General features: G+C 41.1%; 1 protein-coding gene and 1 non-coding gene across 3 annotated transcripts; both read left to right on the top strand.

The window, feature by feature from the left end:
* Positions 1 to 21: 21 nt before the first annotated feature.
* On the top strand, positions 22 to 212 carry LOC119626517 (U2 spliceosomal RNA). Its single transcript, XR_005242687.2, has one exon. It is a non-coding gene; the product is annotated as a U2 spliceosomal RNA (small nuclear RNA).
* A 4,553-nt stretch (positions 213 to 4,765) lies between these two features.
* LEPROT (leptin receptor overlapping transcript) lies at positions 4,766 to 20,530 on the top strand. Of its 2 annotated transcripts, none has more exons than XM_007978433.3 (4): positions 4,766 to 4,968; positions 9,855 to 9,930; positions 14,430 to 14,616; positions 16,361 to 20,530. In XM_007978433.3, exons 1-4 carry the CDS (start codon positions 4,953 to 4,955, stop codon positions 16,475 to 16,477), a joined length of 396 nt encoding a protein of 131 aa, XP_007976624.1. In that variant the 5' UTR covers positions 4,766 to 4,952; the 3' UTR covers positions 16,478 to 20,530. The 2 variants fall into 2 exon arrangements, with proteins under 2 accessions (XP_007976624.1, XP_037856973.1); XM_038001045.2 differs by lacking the exon at positions 4,766 to 4,968 and adding an exon at positions 9,026 to 9,135.
* The last annotated feature ends 3,328 nt before the right edge of the window (positions 20,531 to 23,858 follow it).

Here is a 23,858-nt window from a genome sequence, read left to right as displayed (position 1 = left end):
GAGCACAAAAGTTGAATTCCCATTGCTTTTTGGCCTTTTGGCTAAAATAAATGTAGCATCTAATTTTATCAGTTTAACATCTGATATGTCTTCTATCCATGAACAATATTTTAAATGGATTTTTTGGAGCAGGGAGATGGAATAGGAGTTTCTCCCACCCATTCCACACATCAGCCTGGTAATGCAGTAACTGCAGGAATGCAGTAGATGCAGTAACCTCCGCCTCACTTAAACAACAACAAAAGAAAAAAGTTGAATTCCAGAAATAGCTATTGCAGCAACAAGTCAGTCTCCCTGCTGGAAACACCTATCAGGGAAGCTAGCTCAAGTAGCAGATTTTGATTATTCTAAAGATAAATCATGTTTTTTGGGAATAGTGATACATGTTGGTTTGAGATTAAAAGACTGGGTTTAATTCCCAGTTTTTCCATTTATAGACTTTTTTTTTTTTTTTTTTTTTTTTAACACAAGAGAGTCTTGCTCTGTCACCCAGGCTGAAATGCAGTGGATCTGTCGTAGCTCTCTGCAACCTCTAACTCCTGAGCTCAAGTGATCCTCTCGCCTCAGCCCTCTTGAGTAGCTAGGACTGCAGGTGAGAGCCACCATGCCTGTTTTTTTTTGGTTTGTTTGTTTTTCAGATGGGGTCTTGCTGTGTCACCCAGGATGGTCTTGAACTCCTGGCTTCAAGTGATCCTCCAGCCTCAGACTCCCACAGTGCTGGGATTACAGGCATGAGCCACTGTGCTGAACCTTACAGACTCTTACATTGGACACATTTCTTGAACTCTGAGTCTTAATTTTATCACCTGTAAAACAGAATTCTAACAACCCTGCAATGGAGGAATTAAGAACTGTGTACGTAAACTCTGAACAAGTGGGTACTCACTAAATAGTAATTATTGTTATTGTTACTGATAGTAAATAAGACAAAGTATATCACTGTAGGTGGGTATTGGAGCTGGAATTACATGGAAACTTCATATTCCAGGGAGTGGATAGAAACAAGTAGGAAAAGGCAGCCCAAAGTTACTTTTACCCTGGTCCTTATTCCTTATCTCCTTGGGTTTACAGAGATCTGTCTACATAAAATGGCAAAAAGGTTTGCATTGTAGTTTCTGTAAAGGGAACAGCTATGTAAAAAAAAGTAGTGATTGAGCATTAGGAAGGAAAACCAACATTTACGGATTTCAATTAGTGTTGCATCATTCTTGCATTTAACTTATGCACTGACTTGCAAGCCTGCCCCAGTGTAGATATAACATCCTGGCATTTATCTTGTGTGCACTGCCCTAGGTGTTATTTTATATATATATATATATGTTTTATATATATTTTTTTCTCATTTAATTCCCCCAAAGATTCTGAGAGACAGGGTTTTGTAAATCCTACCTCAGGAAGCTAAAGCATGGAGAAATTTACCCAGAGCTGAAGCTTGAGGCTACAATTTTTTTTTTTTTTTCTTGAGGATAGGGAGAGATGATACTGTGTATGGTAAACTTATTAATATTTGTTAATTCAGCCAACATTTTGTGTATACTGTATGCAAGATGCTAATAGATATGTTGGAGAAAATTAAGTCAGTGAATGGATTTGATGCCCTGTGAAGCATAGGAGGTTACTGTTATTTCTAATTACTACAAGAATTCTTGCTGCTTGGTGCACAAGATCTACTGTGGGGAACAGTACAAGTGCTGACCATCTGACTTTAGAGTTGAACAGTTTGGGACTTGATCTCAGCTTCCCTATTCACTGGTTACTGGGAGCTTGTTTTCCTATCTGTAAGATGGAGACAATAAAACCTAGGTCATCATGTGAGATTATTGAATGCAAGGAGAGAATACTAAAATTCATCCCAGTAAGTCCACTGTAGTCCTAGGCAACATGACAGAGGTTACAGATCTTATACATCCAAGTAACATATCAATGGCAAGTTGGGGATAAGGATTTGGTTTTTAGGGTTTTACTTTCTGTTTTTGGTGACTCTTTTATTCTTGAGAAAATGTGGAAGGAGTAAGTAGAAGAACAGTTTATTCAGTGCAACATCAGGCGAAAGAAAAGCAGATTTTTTTCAGATGGTTAAAGCCTATGGCAAAATAGCTAACTTTCTCTTTAAGGTATTTGGTGACCTGGAAAGGACAGCTGGCATGGGCAGAAAACTTGTTCAAGACAAACACTGTCCCAGCAATTTTAAAATTCCAGACATTACCCTGGGGCAAGCATCTCAACTTTTTCTTTCATACCACCTTCCAGGATCTTACTCCTGAGCCTAGGGTGCTCAAACCAAACCCTGCCTCTGATGTGTTGTCAGTTTTCTCTAAAATCACTTACCTTCTGTGGGACTGGAGTCAGGCTGACATGGAAGGCTCCCGCAAACCCTATTTAGGCTCTCTGGAGACAGAGTGGGTGATTGGAAATGGAAGGGGGAATGAGGGAAATTTAACCCCATAGAATATCTTCCCCATGAGAGTAGCTTAGCACTACACGAAGACAGCTAAAAACCACAGACTTCCAGGGCTTGTCTGATACACAGGTTCCCTTGAGTGCTCTAACAAGTATTAGAAATAGTATGATAGGGAACCAAGCTCTTGTAGAGGAGGGAGAATCTTTTCCTCTACCTATCTTAGGTTCTTCAGCTGGGTCTTTGTGCATTAGACCGGCCAAAGACAGACGAATGAACAAAAGTAAAGCAAGTTTATCAACAGGTGCATTGTTCATGTAGGTAAAATGGGAATACTCAGAGATGAGCAACTCAAAGGTTTGCTTAGAACTTGGGCTTATATAGCATCCTAGCCAAGGAACAATAAATTTTTAAAGAAATGACAAGATAAAGGACCTTGAGTCTCTAGGGGCAGCAAATTGTGGGAAGACAAATATATGGGAGACTAGTTGCAGATAAAGGCTAAATACTAAAGTTAATCATGTAGATTTTTCTTGTGTTGTCTCCAGGCTGACAGGGGTCTACAATTGTCTCTGGTGATTAATCTTTGTCCTTCCTGGTAGAGCAGGCAGGAGGTACACTTTTGTAAACTTATATCCTGCTTTTTGGCAAATGGAGGGAGGGCAGAGTGCTTTTCTAGTACCTTGTACCTATTTGCTTCTTCCTAATTGCCTTCAGCTCAAAATAATCCTTAAACCAAAGTGTCATACACTGCCCATGCTCTTGAGTAGATTGAAGGCTCCAAAGTAAAAAGTGCCATGTAGTACGGGATCTCTAAGCATCTGCAGTGAGTCAGGTATTACAATGCTGTTTTCAGTGAGTGTGCCATCCGTCTATGAGGAGAAATGAGGGGAACTAGAAAAATAAACTGACAGCTAGAAAAATACTCCACTGAATCAACAAATAGACATTTCTTGAAACAATAACATGCTCAATGTGCAATTTTGAAAAAGTAAACTGAGCAAGAATCCTGAAACGTGATCGTGGTGAGAATTTATACTTCTCAGGTAGCCAGGGGAAGCTAAGTTTCTACAGATTCCTTTGTCTTTCAGTCCTTTTGAAAATAGAAAAAGCAAGAGAAGAGGGACCGCACCATCAGGTAGAGTGGATCTCAGCTAGAATGAGGGGAAGTGGCCCAGAATCCAATCTCCTCCAAAGAGCTGTGTGACAGGCAAGTCCTACCCTTTCTGCACCTCTTTCCTTAAATGTAAGATGAAGCATTTGGACCAGACTGTTTCAATGATCTTCTAGATTGCTCTTGCCAAAACAGAACTCTCCACTCCTGTGAGATAAGTACACAATGGCTCTCAGAGATCTAAAAACTGCAAACTTTGAGGCCCCAAGGCACAAAAATACTAGCCTTTTTTTTTTTTTTTTTTTTTTTTAAAGGTTCATGAAAGCTTCGGACACAAAAGCTTATATGGTCGTCTCTACAAATAAACCAGGGAGTAAAGAAAAACCCGGCTGGTTTCAGTAAAGCGTTGCTATGAAGCAAAGCAAACCTATGCAAATATCAAGTTCTTAACGAGTTGTGTTTCCTAAGGGGCCTGTCCTTTGGTACCCCGCCCTTCCCCTTCCACAGTCATATGAAGGCAGACAGGCACACACTCGCACACAAGCACGCACTTGGGAGCTAAGGGAACATAACACTGGTTAGTGAGTCGGTGTTCCTCTCCCATCGACTGCAACTTTTCCTCTCCTCTCTCCTCCCTCTCTCCATTTGTTTACATCTCTGTTCTCAGGAAGGCTCAGGGAGGATCCCCCGCTGCGTTCTGAGCGGCCCTGGAGAGACTCTGGGCCCGAGGTCCGGGCGGAGCCAAGGTCCCAGCCCACAAAAGGAACGGGCTTGAGGATTACCCAGAGGGCTCAGGATCTAGGAGTAGGGTCCAGGGCACTGGGTTGGGGTTGCTCTGGGGAAGCTTTGTGGGGCCAGGTGGGGTTTTAGGGCTGGAGCTGTACTCTGCGAGCTGGGGGCAGAGTTCTAGACTGGCAGGAACGGAGTTCTGAGTGGCGAGGGCGGGGGCGGGACCAACAAGGGGAGGCCTCTGAGAGTTGGGGGCGGAATTCTGGGCCAGTGAGGGATAGGGCGGGTCCAGCAGAGGCGGCCTCCGCGAGCTAGGGGAGGAGCTCTGCACTATCAGGGGCGGGGCTCTGAGTAGCGGTAGCGGGGTCTGGAGCAGCAGGCGCTGCCTCTGCGAGCTAGGGGAGGAGCTCTGTACCGTCAGGGGAAGGGCTCTGAGTAGCGAGGCGGGGTCTGAACTAGCAGGCGCGGCCTCTGCGAGCTGGGGGCGGGGTTCTGCACCGGCGGGGGCGGGGCTCTGAGTGGTCGGGGAGGGATCTGGACCAGCAGGCGCGGCGTTTGCGAGCTACGGTCTGGGTTCTGCACCGGCGGGGGCGGGGCTCTGCGTGGCCGGGGCGGGCTTGGGATCCGCGGGGCGACTCCCGGTCTGGCTTGGGCAGGCTGCCCGGGCCGTGGCAGGAAGCCGGAAGCAGCCGCGGCCCCAGCTCGGGAGACATGGCGGGCGTTAAAGGTACATCGCGGTCCCCAGCCCGCTCGTCGTGTGGTGGGGTTGCCACCTCCGTTCCAGTCAAGCCTGGGGCTGCGCCTTCCGCGTGCCTCTGGGGAACGGCCTCACCACCCTTCCCGCCTCTCCGGGTGGGGAGGCGATCGCCCGCTCCCTTCGTCCCTTGGGGTGCGGGTGGAGCGGCGTTTCGGGGGAGCCTCGGCCCTTTTTACGAGGCCGCTGGCCTTCCTGCTCTCCAGTGGCGGCACCAGACCCCTCCCCAGGCGGAGCCCTCGGCGAGAGCGGCGCCCTCCACCCCTCTCGAGTTTTTAAACCGGGTTTCCACTTCTTGACGTGTCCACCCTAACGCCTTTCCTCCGGTTTTCTACCCCTCCGCAGTTTCCTATTTGCTACAAAGGACGCTTTGTCTCCAGCGTTCTTAGCATTGGGAAACTTAATCCTCTTTTTCCTAATGATTTTTCCAACTGGGCAGAGTTGACCGCGGGCGGGTATCAATGGAAAGCACCCAGAAAGACGGTGTTTCTCGCAGTCGTGGAGAGTAGATTACGTGTAATTTTAATACTGCTTTCTTCGGTGTTTTCTCTGTTCGTCTATGCATAGAGAAGAAAGTAGTGTTTGTGTAGTATGTGTTTTTTGCCTGGGGCAGTTGATAAAAACACCGTGTACCTTATCTGTATGGCGTTAGAGCAATGTGAGACGGAAAAGGTTTTTTGCAAGGCTTCCTGTATTTTGGTAGGAAACCATTCCATTTCTAATCTGTCGAATAGAGTAGCATGACTTGTTTTTATGTTGGCGCTTGTATCATTCTTGAAATTTGCACCCAAAGATATCCCCAGTTAACATCTGCTATAAACATGTGTCTACACGAGTACGCCTCTGTTCACTATGAATTTATCCGAGTGTGTGAGATGTGAGCGGTAGACATATTTTATCATTATTTCTGACTGACTTTTATACTCAATATCAGTTTAGTAAACATGGTTTACTTGGAGAGTGTCGACTGTGTGTTATACATCCTTTTGAAGCCAATGCCGAAAACATGAAAAGTAGTGTCTCAGTACAACACATGATCAGAAACTGCCAAATCATGATCATGTTCCATGTGTGAATGTGTTAGAAAATTGTGATGTGGTGAAAAAAAAGGAAGTCCGAAATGGAAAAGGACTAAGGGAAGGAAGCATTTTACAGATTCTTCAACTTTTATGAGGAACTACTGTATGCCAGAGACTTAGGGTACAAAGATAAATGAGAAGCTATTGGGGGATGACAGAGCTGGAAATAATTATATTACTATGTGAGTGTTTATGGTGTGCTCAGATGCGGTGGGAGAACAGAGATGGTAGGTTGGATTTTTGTCCTCCAAAAAGATATATTCAGGCTCTAATTCCCTAGTACCTGTGAATGTGATCTTATTTGGAAGTAGTGTCTTTGCAGATATAAGCAAGTTAAAATTATACTGGTTTAAGGTGGACCCTAATCCAATGACTGGTGTCCTTATAAGAAGAGGGGAATTTAGACATGGAGACATACAGGGAGAATACCATGTGAAAATGGAGACAGAAATTGGAGTGATGCAGCTACAAAGCCAGGAGCACCAAAGATTGTTGGCAACCGTGTTGGCAACCACTGAGTATTAGGAAGAGGCAAGGAAGAGTGCTTCCCTGCAGCCTTCAGAGGGAGTGTGGTGTCGCTACTGACACCTTGGTTTCAGAAGTCCAGCCTCAGAACTGTCAGAAGATAAATTTCTGTTGTTCTCAGCCATCCAGTTTGTGGTACTTTGTACCGGCAGCCCTAGGAAACTGATCCAGGTGGGTTTAATTTCCCGTGCTCCACAGAGAGGACTGTTTTCACAGAAGAGGCAATGCTTGAACTGAATCTGAAGGGATCAATATGGCTTCACTTGGCAAGGCATGGAGTGAAGGTGGAGTATATCCCAAGGGGGGAGGACTGCACGTGACATGGTGCAGGGCGCATGAAATAACATGCCTTCTTTTCTTCAGGTACTTAAGCTTCATGAGTGAGACCGGAACTTAGTGGTGAGGGTTGAAGCTGGACAGGCAGTTAGGAATGAGTCAGGCCATGGGGAGCCTCCATGCCAGAACAACTTGTAGGCTGTGGAAGCAATTGCAAAGGGATGGCAGCAGTGATATATATAGTTGAAAGATCACTGTCTGCTGTGTAGAGGATGGACTGGAAGAGTCACAGAGGCAGGAATGAGAGGATAAGGGCCTGCACCAGGGCTGTAGCAGAGAGTTTAAGAAGTCTGGGAGATTGAGTCACCTTGACTTACTGATTCGTTGGAAGGTGGAATGCAATTATGGTGTCAGCCCTCTAAGATAGGACCTTTAAAGGGTGGGGATAGTGGTTCGGTTTTACATGTTACACATGTTGAATCTGAGGTTCTTGTTGACTGTCAAGGCAGAGGAGTTCAGATTGGAGGTGGAAGTACAGGCCTAGTTCTATAGGACCTACTCTGGGCTGGGGCATCAGTGGTGGCTGGGCCCTTGTGGTACTGGGAGCTTTGGGTTGAACGTAAGTTTTCAGCTGGAGTGTGTGGAGTGCAAAGAGAGATGGGGTTGGATTTTTGGTCAACTCCAACTTTAAGAGATGCATAGGATGTGATTCCTGAAAAAAGAGGAAAAAAAAAAAAAAGACCAAAAAGAATCAAACAGAAAGATGGCTGTGAACCTTGAGAAACTGGTATCAGAACAGAAGGAAGAGGTTTGCAGTTCCTAGCTTTGACAGGCCTCATGGAGGAGGAGTTACTGCAGATGGTCAGGCACAGAGGAGGGGAGCAAAGCCCGCCAGGAAAAGATGATCTGTAATGAAATAATATGTGGTATTTGCTTTCCATCCACACATGGGCATTTTCCATTAAAGAGTGGAAATGTAAAAAGATATGTTAAAATTGACAGTTTTTCTTTGTCCCCTAACATCTGTATACTTTCAGATGTTTTTTAAAAAGCACTTTGGCACCTTCCTATTAAAGAGTCTCTCTAAATCTTCTCTCAAGTAAAAGGAAGCAATCAAAAATGTTCATTAGCTTAATTAATTAAATTCTAATTATGAGTATTATGGATTTTTTTCAGATGAAAATTTGGATAAGATAGTCTCCTATGCTTTTGATTTCTACTTTTATCAAAGAACATTGCTAAAATGAGTAGATACTTGAGTCAGTAGGCAGCATTTATTTGACTACCTCCTTTTGCCAAGCACTTTACATAGATTATCTCATTTAATTCCCATAAGCTCAGTAAGGTGGCACCATTATTTCCATTTTACAGGTGAGAAATCAGGTTCAGAGGTTTAGCTTCTACCCAAGGTCATAAGACCAGATGGTGGCAGAGTTAAGATTTGACTCATATTTGTGACTCAGAGCTCAAAATTTTTTAACAACCTTGATACTCTGTTTCTCACTCGGCAGCACAACAAGGGCAAATATGTTCCTACTCCCACAGAGACTAGTGTCCAGTAGATACAGGGAATAAATATTTTATTCAGTGAACACTAGTTGAGAATTGTTTCCTACAAAGACATGAAAACAATCTTCAAATACTTGAAGTACCCGTGGTTTGGGGAGGCAAAATGATCAAAGGTATATATTACAGGGAGGCAGTTCTGCATATAATTTAAAGAAGGAGGGCTTTCAACATTTAGAAACTGTTGGAATTACATTAAACCTGTCTTGAGTGGTAGTGAGTTTTCCTTCACTGGAGTTGTGTGGACCGACTGACTGCCCTCTGGTGACAAATATAGAGGGAATTCATACATTGGATATGGGTTAGGTATAGGAATTACTTGAGACCTTTGTATACCTTATGATTTTAAGGTGGCAGACATGGGTCATTGTCTTAATCAGTTTGGGCTACTATAAGAAATATATTGTAGACTGGGTGGCTTAAACAACCAACATTTAGTTTCCACAGTTCTGAAGACTGGGAAGTCCAAAATTTTGGTGCAGTCAGATCTGGCATCTGGTGAGAGCCTTCTTCCTGGTTTGCAGGCCTGCTTTCTGCTCTCACATTGGAGAACAGAGGGAGAGAAAGAGAAGAGCGTGTGCTCTACTTTCTCTCTTCTTATAAGGACACTCATCCCATCGTGGAGACCCTACACTCTTGACCTCATCTGAAGCCAGTTATCTCCCAAAGACCCACCTCCTAATGGCATCTCACGGTGAGAGGGGTGGAGCCAGGAAGGTTTTAACATATGAATTTGAAAGGGACACACACAATGCAGTCTGTAACTGGGGTCAAATGTAACCTCAGTGAAATGAGTAAATTGCTACTTTTGCTCGAATTTGGGACCTTTTTTCTTTCTTTTTTTTGTAAACATTTTTATTGATAAATGACTCACATACCATAAAATTAACATTTTGTTAGCCAGGATGGTCTCGATCTCCTGACCTTGTGATCCGCCCGCCTCGGCCTCCCAAAGTGCTGGGATTACAGGCTTGAGCCACCGCGCCCGGCTAACACCGTGAAACCCCGTCTCTACTAAAAAAATACGAAAAACCAGCCGGGCGAGGTGGCGGCGCCTGTAGTCCCAGCTACTCGGGAGGCTGAGGCAGGAGAATAGCATGAACCCGGGGGGCGGAGCTTGCAGTGAGCCGAGATAGCGCCACTGCACTCCAGCCTGGGGCACAGAGCAAGACTCCGTCTCAAAAAAAAAAAAAAAAAAAAAAAAAAATTAACATTTTTAAACTGTAAGATTTCATGGTTTTTTGTATATTCAGAAGGTTGTGCAGTCATCACTACTATCTAATTCCAGAAAATTTTATCATCTCCCAAAGAAACTCTGGACCTATTTAGAAGTCACTCCCCGTTTCCCCAAACCCTCTAGCCCCTGACAGTCTCTACTGTGGGAACTTTAACTCTTGGCTTTATTTTTCACAGCTCTTGTGGCATTATCCTTCAGTGGGGCTATTGGGCTGACTTTTCTTATGCTGGGATGTGCCTTAGAGGATTATGGGTAAGTTATTATTTCAAAAAGAACCATTCCTCTTTCTGTGTTTTTGTCACTATTAGTATGGGTGTTAGAGAGTTTGGTCAATTTAGCACCAAGTTCTAACCAATGAGTTAGTGGAGCCCAGATTATGAACACCTTCCCTTTGTGGGTCAGGTGTACTTTTGCAGGAAAAAAAAGGGCTTTGTTAAAAATTGATGTATTCATTCTGTAAGCATTTAACACCTACTCTGGACTAGCTAGGGACACACAAATGAAGAGACACAGTCCTCTCCTCAAAGAGGTACAGTTCTAGTTGGGAATGAGAGACAGGCAAACAGTCTGGTCAGTAAGATGGCAGCTGCAGTGGAGATGCCGGCCAAGTATGCTGGAGCTCAGATAAAGTGCTCCTGAGTTTCAGTGGGACAGTCAGGGAAGGCTGCATGGCAGAGGTTGTGTCTGAGCCAAGACTTGGTGGATAAATAAGAGTTTCTCAGGCTGATGAGTCAGGGGAGAACATTCCAGGCAGAGGGAACATTCTACACATTTTTTTATTCAACCATTGTTAGTTGAATGCTCCCCATGTGCCAGCTACTGTGATGGGAACTAGGGATTAAGACATAAGAAAACAAAGGTCCTGCTCTGTCAGAGTTTGTGTTTCAGTTGGGGAGACGGATAGTAAATAACAAAAGTGTGCATACTGCCAGAGGTAGAAGTGGTACAAAAGATGAAGAGCATAGAAGCTGGGAAGACAGTGGTCAGGGAGGGCCTCTCAGAGGAGGTAAAAAGTGAGAAGAATTGTCAAGAAAATCAGGAAGCAGGTCATACAGATCTCTAGGGAAAAAGTGCTTTAGGCACCAGGAAAGCTGTATGCTAAGGCCCAGAGACATGAAAGCATATATAGCCTTTTCAGGAAACCGCACATGGTACATTATGGTACAGCATAAATTGTAGTTGGAGTGGCAAAAGAAGGGTTAGTCAAGAGTGCAAAAGTCAGCACTTAGGGCTCTACATGCCTGCCATGTAGAGGAGGTTCCATTTTATACATCAGACAATAGGAGCTGGGAAAATATCTTGAGAATGGGTTTGGAGGAGGGGGTTATGTTAAAATGTCATTCTGGCCATAATGTGAGACCAGACAGGAAAGAGCTGAGACTGCAGTCAGGGAGAATAGTAAGGGACTACTGTCATAAATCAAGCAAAATTGAGGGCTGGAGTAGTAGGAATGGAAAGAAAAGGAGAGTGAGTTAGGAAACCAAACCAACCAACAGGTTTTGTTAATTGATGTCAAGATTCAACAAGGAGAGAGAGTTCTTAGATGTCTCCCAGGTGATTGGCTTGATGTGATTAGGCTGGGCACCACGGCTCACGCCTGTAATCCCAGCACTTTGGGAGGCTGAGGCGGGTGGATCATGAGATCAAGAGATTGAGACCATCCTAGGCAACATGGTGAAACCCCCGTCTCTACTAAAAATACAAAAAATTAGCTGGGCGTGGGAGTGCACGCCTGTGGTCCCAGCTACTTAGGAGGCTGAGGCAGGAGAATCACTTGAACCCAGGAGGCGGAGGTTGTAGTGAGCTGAGATCGTGCCACTGCACTCCAGCCTGACGACAGAGCAAGACTGTCTCCAAAAAATAAAAAAATAAAAAATAAAGAAGATGAAGATGATGATGTGGTTAAGTGAGACCAACTGAAGTGAGTTGTTATGACAGTGATGAATTTAAATCCATCACCACAGTCCTGGCCAACTATTATGGAAATTGTTTAAACCCAAGAGGGATCCAAATATAAGCAGTCACTTATATTTGTTTAGAACCTTCACAGCAATTACTTGATTCTAGATTTAGGAATGTAATAAGGTATTATTATCCTTATTTCTTGCTGGGAAGCCAAAGCCCAGAGTAGTTAAAGACTTACCCAGATTACACAGCAATAAGTGACAGAGGTCAGGCATGGTCGCTCATGCCTATAATCCCAGCACTTTGGGAGGCAGTGATAGGAGGATTGTTTGAAGCCAGGAATTTGAGACCAGTCTGGGCAACAAAGTGAGACCCCATTCTACAAAAAACTAAAATAAAATTAGCCAGGCATGGTGCCTGTAGCAGGGTTGGGAGGCTGAGGTGGGAAGATTGGTTGAGCCTAGGGGTTGGAGGCTGCAGTGGGCTGTGATCGCACCACTGCAGTCCAGCCTGGGCGACAGAGTGAGACTCCGTCTCTTAAATAAAAAAGTAAAAAAAAAAAAAAAAAAAAAAAATTAAAATCGCAGACATGGAAATGGAGCTCATGTTCTTATGCTCTTGACCAAACGTTTTTCCATTATTCCACAACCAACTGTAAATCTAGGAGTTTTAATTCTCTGTGATACACTGGGTCTTTGTAAGGTAAGAAAATGACTCATTACTGCTACTACAAAGAAGTTTATTTTCTATCTTTATTTTAATTTTTTGTTTTTTAGAGATGCCACAGCACCCAGCTGATTTTTAAAAAAAGTTTTTGTAGAGACGGAGTCTCTCTGTGTTGCTCAGGCTGGTCTTGAACTCCTGGCCTGAAGTCATCCTTCCGCCTTGGCCTCCCAAAGCTGTATCTTAATGATAGTGAACCAGGATTATCATATGTATTGGAAGTCAGCAAACTGCCACATATAACCTGCTACCTGTTTTTGTAATAAAGGTTTTATTGAAATACAGCCATGCTCATTTGTTTATGAATTATCTTTGGCTGCTTTTGCATTGCTCTGCCAATTATCTTTGGCAGAGTTGAGTAGTTGAGATAGTCTTTATGGTTTGCAGATCCTCATTATTTACTCTTTGGCCCTTTACAGAAAAAGTTTGCCAACCCCTGGCCTACATGTTTACTGAATTGTATATACTTAATATTTACATTTTATATATAAACAAGGTTTCTTGTATATGAACATTTCTCTTAGTTGGATATTGGTGGCTTACTATGAATGGAAACATAAAGTCAGGTTGTTTTTCACAAAACTGTCACTATATTCCAGGAAAAATTAAGAGTTCTTGGCTGTGGATATGTCAGGTGACAGCTATTTCTATTCCAAACCCCTTTCCTTCTCTGTATCTCCTTTCTCACTGTTCAAAGAAGGGCTGTGAAGTAGAGAATGTCTAAGGGCTCCTTCCCACAATATTGTTTGGTGATTCTTGAAACATACTAACGTCCCTCTACTTTAGAATCAGGAGTCCAAATCCACTGTTTCCATCCTGAGTCCTCTTGAAGGACACATTCCCTTCTTGCCTTTTGGTTACCTAGATCTGTGGCTGGAATGGGAGGCTTTCATTAGCGTGGCTTCATCCTCACTCCTGCTTGTAGGTGCAGTCTGGGTGTGTCTGTGTGATCACAGTATTGTGACGATATGAATTACTGTGGTGTATAGATGAAAATGAGCAGAGACTTTTTTTTCCTTAAGAAATGAAGCATAACAAATGTCTTGATGGAGAAAAAAAGATTATTTTTTGAAATATTTATAGAGAAAATACCATTGGAAACCAGATGGCAATTTTTTAAATAATTGCAAAACATTGAAATTTGGGAGGAAAACAGTTTTGTTTTGTTTTTGCATTACACTATCAATTGTGAGCTATTGTAATGAAGATTAGAGTACATCTAAGGTTTTCACTAGTGAGCATATTTATTTTCATGCCTTCTGTACTTAAAATTTATTTGTTATTTTATTCATTTAACAAGTATAAATGGAGTACATCATTCTAGGCCCTGGAGATAAATGGCGTTTGACCAAGACTAATCTATCAGATGGGAATAAGTGTTGTGCAGAAAGTTAAAAGATGGTGGTATGTTCAAGGGTGACCTGGGGTACTTTAGAATAGATTGGCCAGGGAAAGTTCCGCTTTTAGAAAGGAATCTGTCAGTTTAGATCACATGGTATGAAGGAGTCAGCCAATGAGAAGAACATTGCAAGCAGGCAGCACAGCTAGTGCAAAGGCCCCAGGATAACAGTTATGAGCTCAGAGTGTTCAAAGAACAGAAAGAAGGCTGGTGTGGCTACAGATTAAGCAAATGAAGGGAAAGGAGTACAAAATGAATGGAAGAAGTAGATAATACCACACCATGTAAGGCTTTGTAAGCAAGGACAAGGAATTTGGGGTTTATTCTAAGCCCTTAAAAGGTTTCAAGCATGCATGCACTCAAAAGATCTTTACCAAATTAGCTTTTGCAAGACACTCTACTATGTTCTACAGGGAAAGCAGAAATGACCAAGTTAAAATTCTGTCTCTAAAGAAATTGTGGCTCAGTGGTACAGAAAACAGTAAAGTTTCTAGAGATTATATTATACAGTGGTTTCTTAACACAATATAAGCTACCTACATGGTAATTTTAAAATTATCACTACTTATCTGGTAGAAATCATCTTATGTTCTTATATTCACAATTAATTAATTTTTTGACCTAAACATTTAAAATAGCAATGATTTTGAAATAGTAGTATGTCTTTCATTTAAAATGTAACTGTTACTTTTCTTTTTGGATTTTGCCTGGGTCCAACTGACAGCGTTTACTGGCCCTTATTCGTCCTGATTTTCCACGCCATCTCCCCCATACCCCATTTCATTGCCAAAAGAGTCACCTATGACTCAGACGCAACCAGTAGTGCCTGTCGGGAACTGGCATATTTCTTCACTACTGGAATTGTTGTTTCTGCCTTTGGATTTCCTGTTATTCTTGCTCGTGTGGCTGTGGTAAGTTTTATTTTCTATTGTTTTGCTCAACTGTTGCTGAGTTTACTTCAGAGGCCTGTGTCTGGGACCTCCATTTCATGTTCATTACTTAGGCTTTATACTCAGGGCCATGTATTTTTAGTTTCTCTGTTCTTCTACTTTAGACCTGCCTATCAGTAGCTCGACCATGCTTTCAGAGTGCTTTCTTTATTTCTCTTACAACTTTTAGCCAGACTGTATGATTTCTTTCTTTTTCTACTTTAAGTTATTCTCTGGAATTGTTCTTAAATTCCTGCCTCTTAAGTCTTACAGTAATCCACAGATACTATGCTAGCAGTACTTTTCTAGTTGCAAGATGAAGGTATTTCAAATTCTTCTCCTGCAAATGGGATCATGGACTCAACTCTCAATGCAGTAGAATAGGTATATTGTTGAGGGACAACTATGTAGCTTCCAGAAAATGGAGTAAATAAGATGACATCTTTACTTCCAAGACAAAAACTTTCTTTTTGTCTTCAAAGTACACATTGTAGGTATAATTTATTCAATTATTTGATGTTCACTATCTCTCCTCCTATTTGATTTTATTCCCTCCAATTACATTCTGTTTTAATTTTATGAAATCTTATTTGAGGCATTAAATATCAGATGAGCGCAAGTCTTGTTTATTTATTCAATAAATATCTTTGGAACAACTACTACTGTAAAACACCAGAAATAAGAAATAGGTACTGTCTCTGCTCCTAAGGAACACAGAAACCAGCTTGCTGGCTAAGTATACTGTAAATGTACTATGTTAGATGGTTGAAGCATGATCAGAATGCCATAGGGGCACCAAGAAGAGAGAAATTCCAACTGGCATTTGATAGGGGCCTCTAAGGATAAATAGCATTTGTGTTAAAGTAGGATGGCTGTTATATGGAATGACATTCACGTGTAAGAATGCCGTGTATGGAATAAAGAAGAGTCCAGTGTGGTAGAGCTAAAAGAAAGTTGTTGAGATTAAGGCTGGAAAGGTTGTGAAACTTGACTAGCAAGGGTCTTGAACTTTGACTAGATAATGGGGAAGGATTGAAGGTTTTTTAATACAACAAGATTGTCATGACTTTATTCTTCTTGTGCTTTAGACCAGCACTTCTTAAGCACTGCAGTAAATATTTATATTTTTTCCTTTCAATACTGCCGTCATGTTTTGTGAAGAAACTTTCATTGACGTTTCTATTGATTAAAGTAAAACAAAAAATGCCCACTAGAGGGTACTCTCACCCCCAAATGTGCTTCTATAAAACCATCTACAAACCGTTTACCAAGCTGGAAAGCAGTTTTCAGTTGTATAAAGACTATTATTTAAAGTCTTTTCCTGCCTAGAAAAGAAACAAACAAATTCATAACTCTCCAATTTTTATTTTCCATGAAAGACGTTGATGTGTACAAAACTTTCAGTACCCAATATTGTAATTGCACTATTTATAATCTTACCACTTGAGTTTTACTTAAGGCAATCATTGTCAATTAAAAACAAGTAGAGAAATATGTCTAATTGGGAAAATGTTAAGGATGATACCAGACTTAATTAACAAGTATCACAGAAGTAATTAGACTCATTACTAAACAGTTCATTGTCTCCTGTCTGTTACGTTATTAAGCCTTTTAGCAGCTTTGTGTAATATTTCATTGGATGTTTCTAATGCAGAAAATAATAGAGATTGCAAAGAGTACGATATGAAGGAAGTAAGGATTTAATCCTTCTTTTCTTGTCTTTCAGATCAAATGGGGAGCCTGTGGCCTTGTGTTGGCAGGCAATGCAGTCATTTTCCTTACAATTCAAGGGTTTTTCCTTATATTTGGAAGAGGAGATGATTTTAGCTGGGAGCAGTGGTAGCACTTTATTCTGATTACAGTACATTGAATTTCTTAGAACTCATACTATCTGTATACTTGTGCACATGCAGCATTTTACTATGAAATTTAATATGCTGGGTTTTTAAATACCTTTATATCACGTTCACTTTAAGGAAGACTTCATAAGTAAAAGATGAGTTTTATTCTCAGCAAATAGACCTGTCAAATTTAGATTATGTTACTCAAATTATGTTACTTGTTTGGCTGTTCATGTAGTCATGGTGCTGTCAGACAATATGTTAACCCAGTCTTGTAGACAGCTGCCACCTTACGCAGTGCATCTAAACCTTTTGCTTGGGGATGTGCTTGGAGAGGCAGATAACACTGAAGCAGGTCTCTCATGGCCCAGGAAGGCAGGGGTGGATCCCTCCTTGTGTTGTAGTCCATGCTATTCAAAGTGTGGCCCACAGACCAAGAGCCTCAACATTTCCTAGGGCCTTATTAGATAAGTGCAGAATCTGAAGCCCCACTCTGGACCCAGGGCATTTTGATGAGATCCACAGGAGCTGTATGCACATGAAGGTTTGAGAAGCATCGTCAAAGAGAAGTAAACATCACACCCAACTTCCTTATCTTCCCAGTGGCTAAACCACTTAACCTCTCTGGGTGTTACCTGCTCATTTGTTTGAAAACAAAAAAAAAGTCTCACCTGCCCTCATGCTGAGGACAAGTTCAGATGTTCAAGCCTATAATATTTAGGCTGTTCCTCAAATTTGTGAAAAGTGTTCTCAGAATTGGGAGATAGTCAAAGGGTACAAAGCCTCAGGAGGAATAAGTGTGTTTTTTTTTTTTAAGATCACTTGCACAGCATGCTAAATATAGGAATAATTGAATGTATATTTCAGTATTGCTAAGAGAGTAAATTTCTAATGTTTTCATTAAAAAGTTAAATATTTGAGGTCATACGTTAATTAGTGTAATCATTCCACCTTATATTCAAAACTCATAACACCATATTGTACCCTATAAATATATACAATAATTTGTAAATATATAATCAAAATAAGTTAAAAAAAAAAAAACCCCTCTCCCCTAAAACAATTCTCAGTGGCGAACAGATATATCTTCTCATCTGAAAGGCAATGCCGGGGGAAGAGCTCCACTGAGATGTGGGCTGGGAGGCTGGGCTGGAGCCAGCCCCTACATTAGCAGGAGGGGAATAATAGATATGTGACTCTTTTACATTTCCTTTATGATCTGGCGCTTCTCCCCAGCTCCTTCCCTCTGCCCCCCACCCCTACTCTTCAACAGTTTGGTTTGACCTGACTTCTCTACGACTCTGGCTTTTTCCTGAAGTGATACAGGAGCCATGTAAGCACGCAGTGGATGAACTGCTTAATTCCACTACATGTTGATGTACTTATTGTCTTCTATTCTGTAGGTCTTTTCTATATAACTTTATGCCACCCTTAAATGAATCATTGGGTATACATGTCATGTTGGATCCTGTAATCACAGTTTTCCCAGCTCATCTTTTTCTAAGATCTGTTGAGAAAGGGAAATATGGGAAGGAGAACGATTTGATCAGAATACAACCAATAGTCTTTAAGCATTTTTAAAGTATGAAACTGAAATACATTCAAAACACTTAATCCTTGAGGCTTGTGATCTGAGTAATTAGCGGATATGATGCTGGGACCAGAAAATAGAAAGTAATAACTAAAGGGTTAATGTGCAACATTATTTTTTGGACTTGTGCATGATTTTATGTTTTCAATGTCCTGTGTACATATAGAATTGTTAAAGTTGTTGTTTCCAATATTTATATTAGAAAAATTATTTCGATACTTTATAATTTTAACCAGCATTTTTTAATGACACTTGCATTTATTGTATTGTAATAAATTTCACTTTTAACTTTAAAAGTTTAACTTTAAAAGTTTTTATTGTGATGTTGCCTTGCCTGAAAAGATAACAAAAATGAGAGAATTTCTTGATGTTTTAAAATGGACAGTTTTTAGCAATAGTCTGTCCTAATAGAACAATAGCAATAAGTTTTAGGATACCATTTTGAATGTCTAGTTGGTGTGTAATAGCTTTTCTTTCTAAGATGGCAATAATGATTCGTTTCTACTACATTCTGCAAAAGTGTTTTTGTTGCTTATACACATTTTCAATAACCAAGATAGCCTTCATATGTAGCCTTAAAGCATTACCTCTTGATTGTATCTTTAGAGTGATATAAAGTACTTGTATATAGAGTATTTCAAGTGATAGATTATTAGATTTGCTCTATGTCTGAAAGGAGAGCTATTTATTCTGCAGTGCCTAAATATCATTTAAATAGTAAATATCAGTAGGAAATATTGCTGTATCTGAATATATAATACAAAAGTTTGATCATGGTGACACAAATGTTGGGCATTTTTTTCCTTACAGAAGGCTTTTTTTTCTTTTTTTGAGACAGAATCTTGCTCTGTCGCCCAGGCTGGAGTGCAGTGGCACATCTCGGCTCACTGCAAGCTCCACCTTCTGGGTTCATGCCATTCTCCTGCCTCAGCCTCCCAAGTAGTTGGGACCACAGGCGCCCACCAACATGCCTGGCTAATTTTTTGTGTGTGTTTTTAGTAGAGACGTGATTTTACCGTGTTAGCCAGGCTGGTCTTGATCTCCTGACCTTGTGATCCGCTCACCTCAGCCTCCCAAAGTGCTGGGATTGCAGGCATGAGCCACTGCGCCTGGCCAAACGGCCTTTTTTTTTTTTTTTTTTAAATTGTACAATGTATTTGGAGATTCAGAGCATAGTAACTGTAGTCTAAAACTGAGATTGTACTTCCAAAATTGCCCACAGGTAAACAATCTTATGAAGGGATTCTTTATCATGTTTCAAACAAGTGGCTTACAAGCAGACTTTGAGACACTTTTCCACAGAAACAATACCATGAATTGGTGATTGAGTTCCCAGGCCAAGCCTCCCTCAACAGGTTCAACTCTAATATACCTGACCTGTGATACTGAAGGTGCCTGCCTAAGTTTTGGGTCTCTGAGACAGGGTAGTATGAGCAGTTCGGAGGAAGGACAGTGCAACTTTCCACCCCTTTTCCTAAGAACAAGGTCTTTCTTCTTTTAATTTTTCCACTCATTTTCACCTCCTAATGCCCTTGAGATCCAGGTGCACTCCTGGGAATTTTGCTCACCTCTGCCAGCTGAGAGCCTTCCCATTGGCCTCCATCCTCCCTCCTGAGGTTCTTCATATTCCAGAGTCACCCACCCTTCTCCTCTCATTAGTTCTCTAAGTACAGCTGATGTCATGTGGTGCTGAGAAGAAAGCAGATCACACTTCATCACAGAAACAATGAATGCCTTGTGATTTTCTTCTCCACATCTGAAACTCCTGACACCTGCATTGGGCCGACTGCCATTCCCATGACTGCTGCACCTGCATTTTTAGAGAATGCCTCATAACCCACTGATTCTTGTTCACAGCGAATGGGAGAACGGAATGAAGAAACATTCCAGCAGCTTATGGAAGGATAGCAATATTTTGGGACAGGGACAATCCTATCATATCTCATCTCTTCCTCAGGAGGAGTTCTGAGCTGGTCTTGCTTTTCATAGTTGTTTCTTTTCTTCCATTTAAGAACCTATAGATTTTTCTTACAGTCCTGAGGAAGTCCTTACCTCTGAGGTATCTCCTCAACGAATACTGTTTTCAAGGCTGAAATGGTTCATTATGTTAATAACCTTCTTTATGTTCTCAGGGAAATGCTTAGGTGGTGTCACAAAATGTGCCTTTTCAAAGTTTGCAAAATCAGATTTTGTATCCCGATAGAAACTAGTGATTAGTTCACAACTGAGAAGTATTATTTCTGTAGTAGATAAATATTAGTTGTGCATTTTAATTTAATTCTCCTTTTTCCATTTTGTCTCATGAAGTACCTTATTGCAAAAATCCCACTGAGTAATAGCTCATAAATTATAATCTTTCAAATAGCCATGCTACCAGCATACAACAGTGATACATGTAACCCCAAATGTAATGTGATAGGACAATTACTTTGTAAATAAAAGTTGTTATTGACATTTTAACAAAGGCTTTTATGTACATTATTAAATGAAAAAGTTTATATGTTCCTTTGAGGTATGTTACGTTTGGAAAGGAGATCAGTAAGTTAATTTTCCCAGTGTTTTTGTCTTTAATGTGAATCTGACCAGTGAAACCTGTACTTGCTGTAGTTGAAGAGAAGCAGTCCAGGAATGTTGTGCTGACTGGAAGGAATCCAGGCCCTAATTTCTGTGGCTGATGCTCCCCGTGGTGGACCTGGAAGACTGGAAAAGCTGTATTGGAAAAGAGGAAAAAACCTGACGCCTTAAGAAAAGTGCTCTACATATTTTGAAGAGTCTTTTTGCACACTAAAGAAAAGAATGCACTAATAGAAAATAGTCTTTAAGGAATAATATATCCTCCTTATGCACAAAATATTTGGGAAAGATCTGATTTTTACTAGTGGATTTAGGCAGCCAGATTGTAAAGAAATCAAGCTAGTTGTTTCTTTGTGTTGCCAAGCCAAGTGTAAAGTTAAACTTTTAATAGAAGTAGAAATAAAAATGTGATAATACCAACATAACTGTAAAATGGCCATAAGAAAATGAGTTCCCAAGGAAAATTAATAGATGACCATTTTGAAACAGTTATTTGTGGTCAATACTAGGCACATAGGCAAAGTGGTCTTAATCCTAAGATTGCTCATTTGGAGAAGAGCACACTTGGAGACTGCACAGTCTTTTTTCACTTTTGAGTAGATCTGTCAAAATTGAATGATTATAACTGTTTACACACTTCTGAATGAATGAATAGATATTAAGTGTGTGCATTCATTCATTCATTTTTCCCCTCAGAATAATTTAATAAAACCATCAGTTGAACTTGAGCTGGCTGATCATTTCACTTATTAATTTAAAGCGTAAATGCACCCATGCCTCTGCCTTAACACTTTCACTTCCTCTGTGGTTGAGAAACAAATGGTATCACCACACTCTGTCAAGTTTCATGATTCTTACAGCCTTCTCCTCAAAATTGTATGCTTGTTCATCTGACAAACCCAGAATTCTCCAGTACTTCGAGCCATCACTGCTGCAGCCTTGCCATTTGTGGTTCCTTGACAGTGCTTCTGCTAAAATCCACTTAACCACTGATGGAAATGAGTTACATGAGCTCTAAACACAGGTTTTAATCGGATTCCTGATTTATTCAAGATACCACTTTAGTATTTGCAGTGAGTCTTAGGCTTGATTTATTCAAGATTCCAAGGTGCGGAACTGATAATTGCTCAGCTCTTTAATAAAATCACTGGAATATATATATATATATATAAAATTTATATATATAATTATATATATATATAATTTTTTTCTTTTCTTTCTTTCTTTTTTTTTTGCAATAGCATCTCAATATGTTGCCCAGGCTGATCTCAAACTCCCTGGGCTCAAGCTACCCTTCTGCCTCAACCTCCTAAGTAGCTAGTACTTCTGCTGGAAACATGCAGATGATGAATGGATAATGCGACATATCCATGCAATGGAATGTTTTTTCAGACATAAAAAGGAATGAAGTACTGAAACATTGCTACAGCGTGTATGAGTCTTGAAGACATTATGTGAAGTGAAAAGAGCCAATCACAAAAGGCTGTAAAAGGTCACAAAAGGCTGAGGCAGGAGAATCGCTTGAACCCGGAAGGCGGAGGTTGCAGTGAGCTGAGATCGCGCCACTGCCCTCTAGCCTAGGTGACAGAGGGAGACCCCATCTCCAAAAAAAGTTTATATTTCAGTGTAAGAAGAAAAAAACTAGGTAAATAAAGTGTCTGATATGGTAGGCACTACTGGAAAAAATATAGTGGGGAAGGAGGATAAGTAGTATTTGGGGCATTGTGGTTTTAGATAGGGTGGCCATGAAAGCCTCACCCAAAAGAGGCAAAGAAGAGCTATGTGGATTTCAGGGTCTCCTTCTGTTGTCCAGGCTAGAGTGCAGTGGCAAGATATGGCTCACTGCAACCTTAACATGGGCTCAAGGGTTCCTCCCACTTCTACCTCTTGAGTAGCTGGTACTGCAGGCATGGACCACTGCACCTGGCTAAGTTACTTATTTTTTGTAGAGATGAAGTTTCCCTGCATTGACCAGGCTGCTGTCCAACCCTGGCCTCAAGAGATCTTCCTGCCTACCTCAGCCTCCCAAAATGCTGAGATTACTGGTATGGGCCACGGCTCCTAGCCTTCATTTTTTTGTTTTTTTTTTTTCAAAAAATATTCCAACTAAGCTTTGGCATTTATTGCTTGAGAAATAAATAATATAAATAAATAGCTTGATTTAGGAAAAGAAATTATGTGCTAGGTGGAACACTGGCCAGGTTATGGTCATGATAAAGACAAGACCAGCCGGGTGCGGTGGCTCACACCTGTAATCCCAGCACTTTGGGAGGCCAAGGTGGGCGGATCACGATGTCAAGAGATTAAGACCATCCTGACCAACATGGTGAAACCCCGTCTCTACTAAAAATACAAAAATTAACTTGGCATGGTGGCTCACACCTGTAATCCCAGCACTTTGAGAGGCCAAGGTGGGTGGATCACGAGGTCAAGAGATTAAGACCATCCTGACCAACATGGTGAAACCCCGTCTCTACTAAAAATACAAAAATTAACTTGGTGTGGTGGCTCCCTCCTGTAGTCCCAGCTACTCAGGAGACTGAGGCAGGAGAATTGCTTGAACCTGGTAGGCAGAGGTTGCAGTGAGCCAAGGTTGCGCCACTGCACTCCAACCTAGTGACAGAGCACCAAAAAAAAAAAAAAAAAAGAGCGACATGGTTGAGCTAGAGAGTAAATAAAATGGCCCCTAATACGATGGGTATAGATTCATGAAGTGGCAGTAGCTGAACTGTTGCTACTGTTAACTATGAGGACTAATTAAGGCAATGTCAGGAAAATTTTCTTTTTCCTTTTTTTTTTACTCTGTGTTTCTTCGTTATCTGAATTTATCCTCATGCAGGTTGGAAACTGCTGAAATCTTAGGAGCTCTTTTATTCTAAGCCAAATCAGTCAGGTTACAAACCCCATTGTATTTTAGATAACCCGAGTGATTACTCAGGTGCTCAAAAGCTTTTAGAGAACTGCTAAACCTCATGTACTTCTGGGCAGTATTAGCAATTAAAAGAGTTTAATTTTCTATGTTAGGTGAAATTGATTCCGGTTTGAATTTCTTTATTTGGATTGAGAGATATTTTAACCAGCTTAAAATATTGGTGCAAAGCCATCTCTGATGAGACTTAAAATCATAAAGCTACTTCCCCATTCTGTTCTTGTCACTATTTCAGGGTACTGCTGGGCAATAGGACATGAGTTCCCATTGCTTATGGGATCTTCAGATG

This window comes from Chlorocebus sabaeus, chromosome 20 (assembly GCF_047675955.1).
Source record: "Chlorocebus sabaeus isolate Y175 chromosome 20, mChlSab1.0.hap1, whole genome shotgun sequence".
Taxonomy (NCBI): domain Eukaryota; kingdom Metazoa; phylum Chordata; class Mammalia; order Primates; family Cercopithecidae; genus Chlorocebus; species Chlorocebus sabaeus.
Note: the sequence above shows the minus strand (reverse complement) of the source record. Positions and strands in the feature narration are given on the sequence as shown.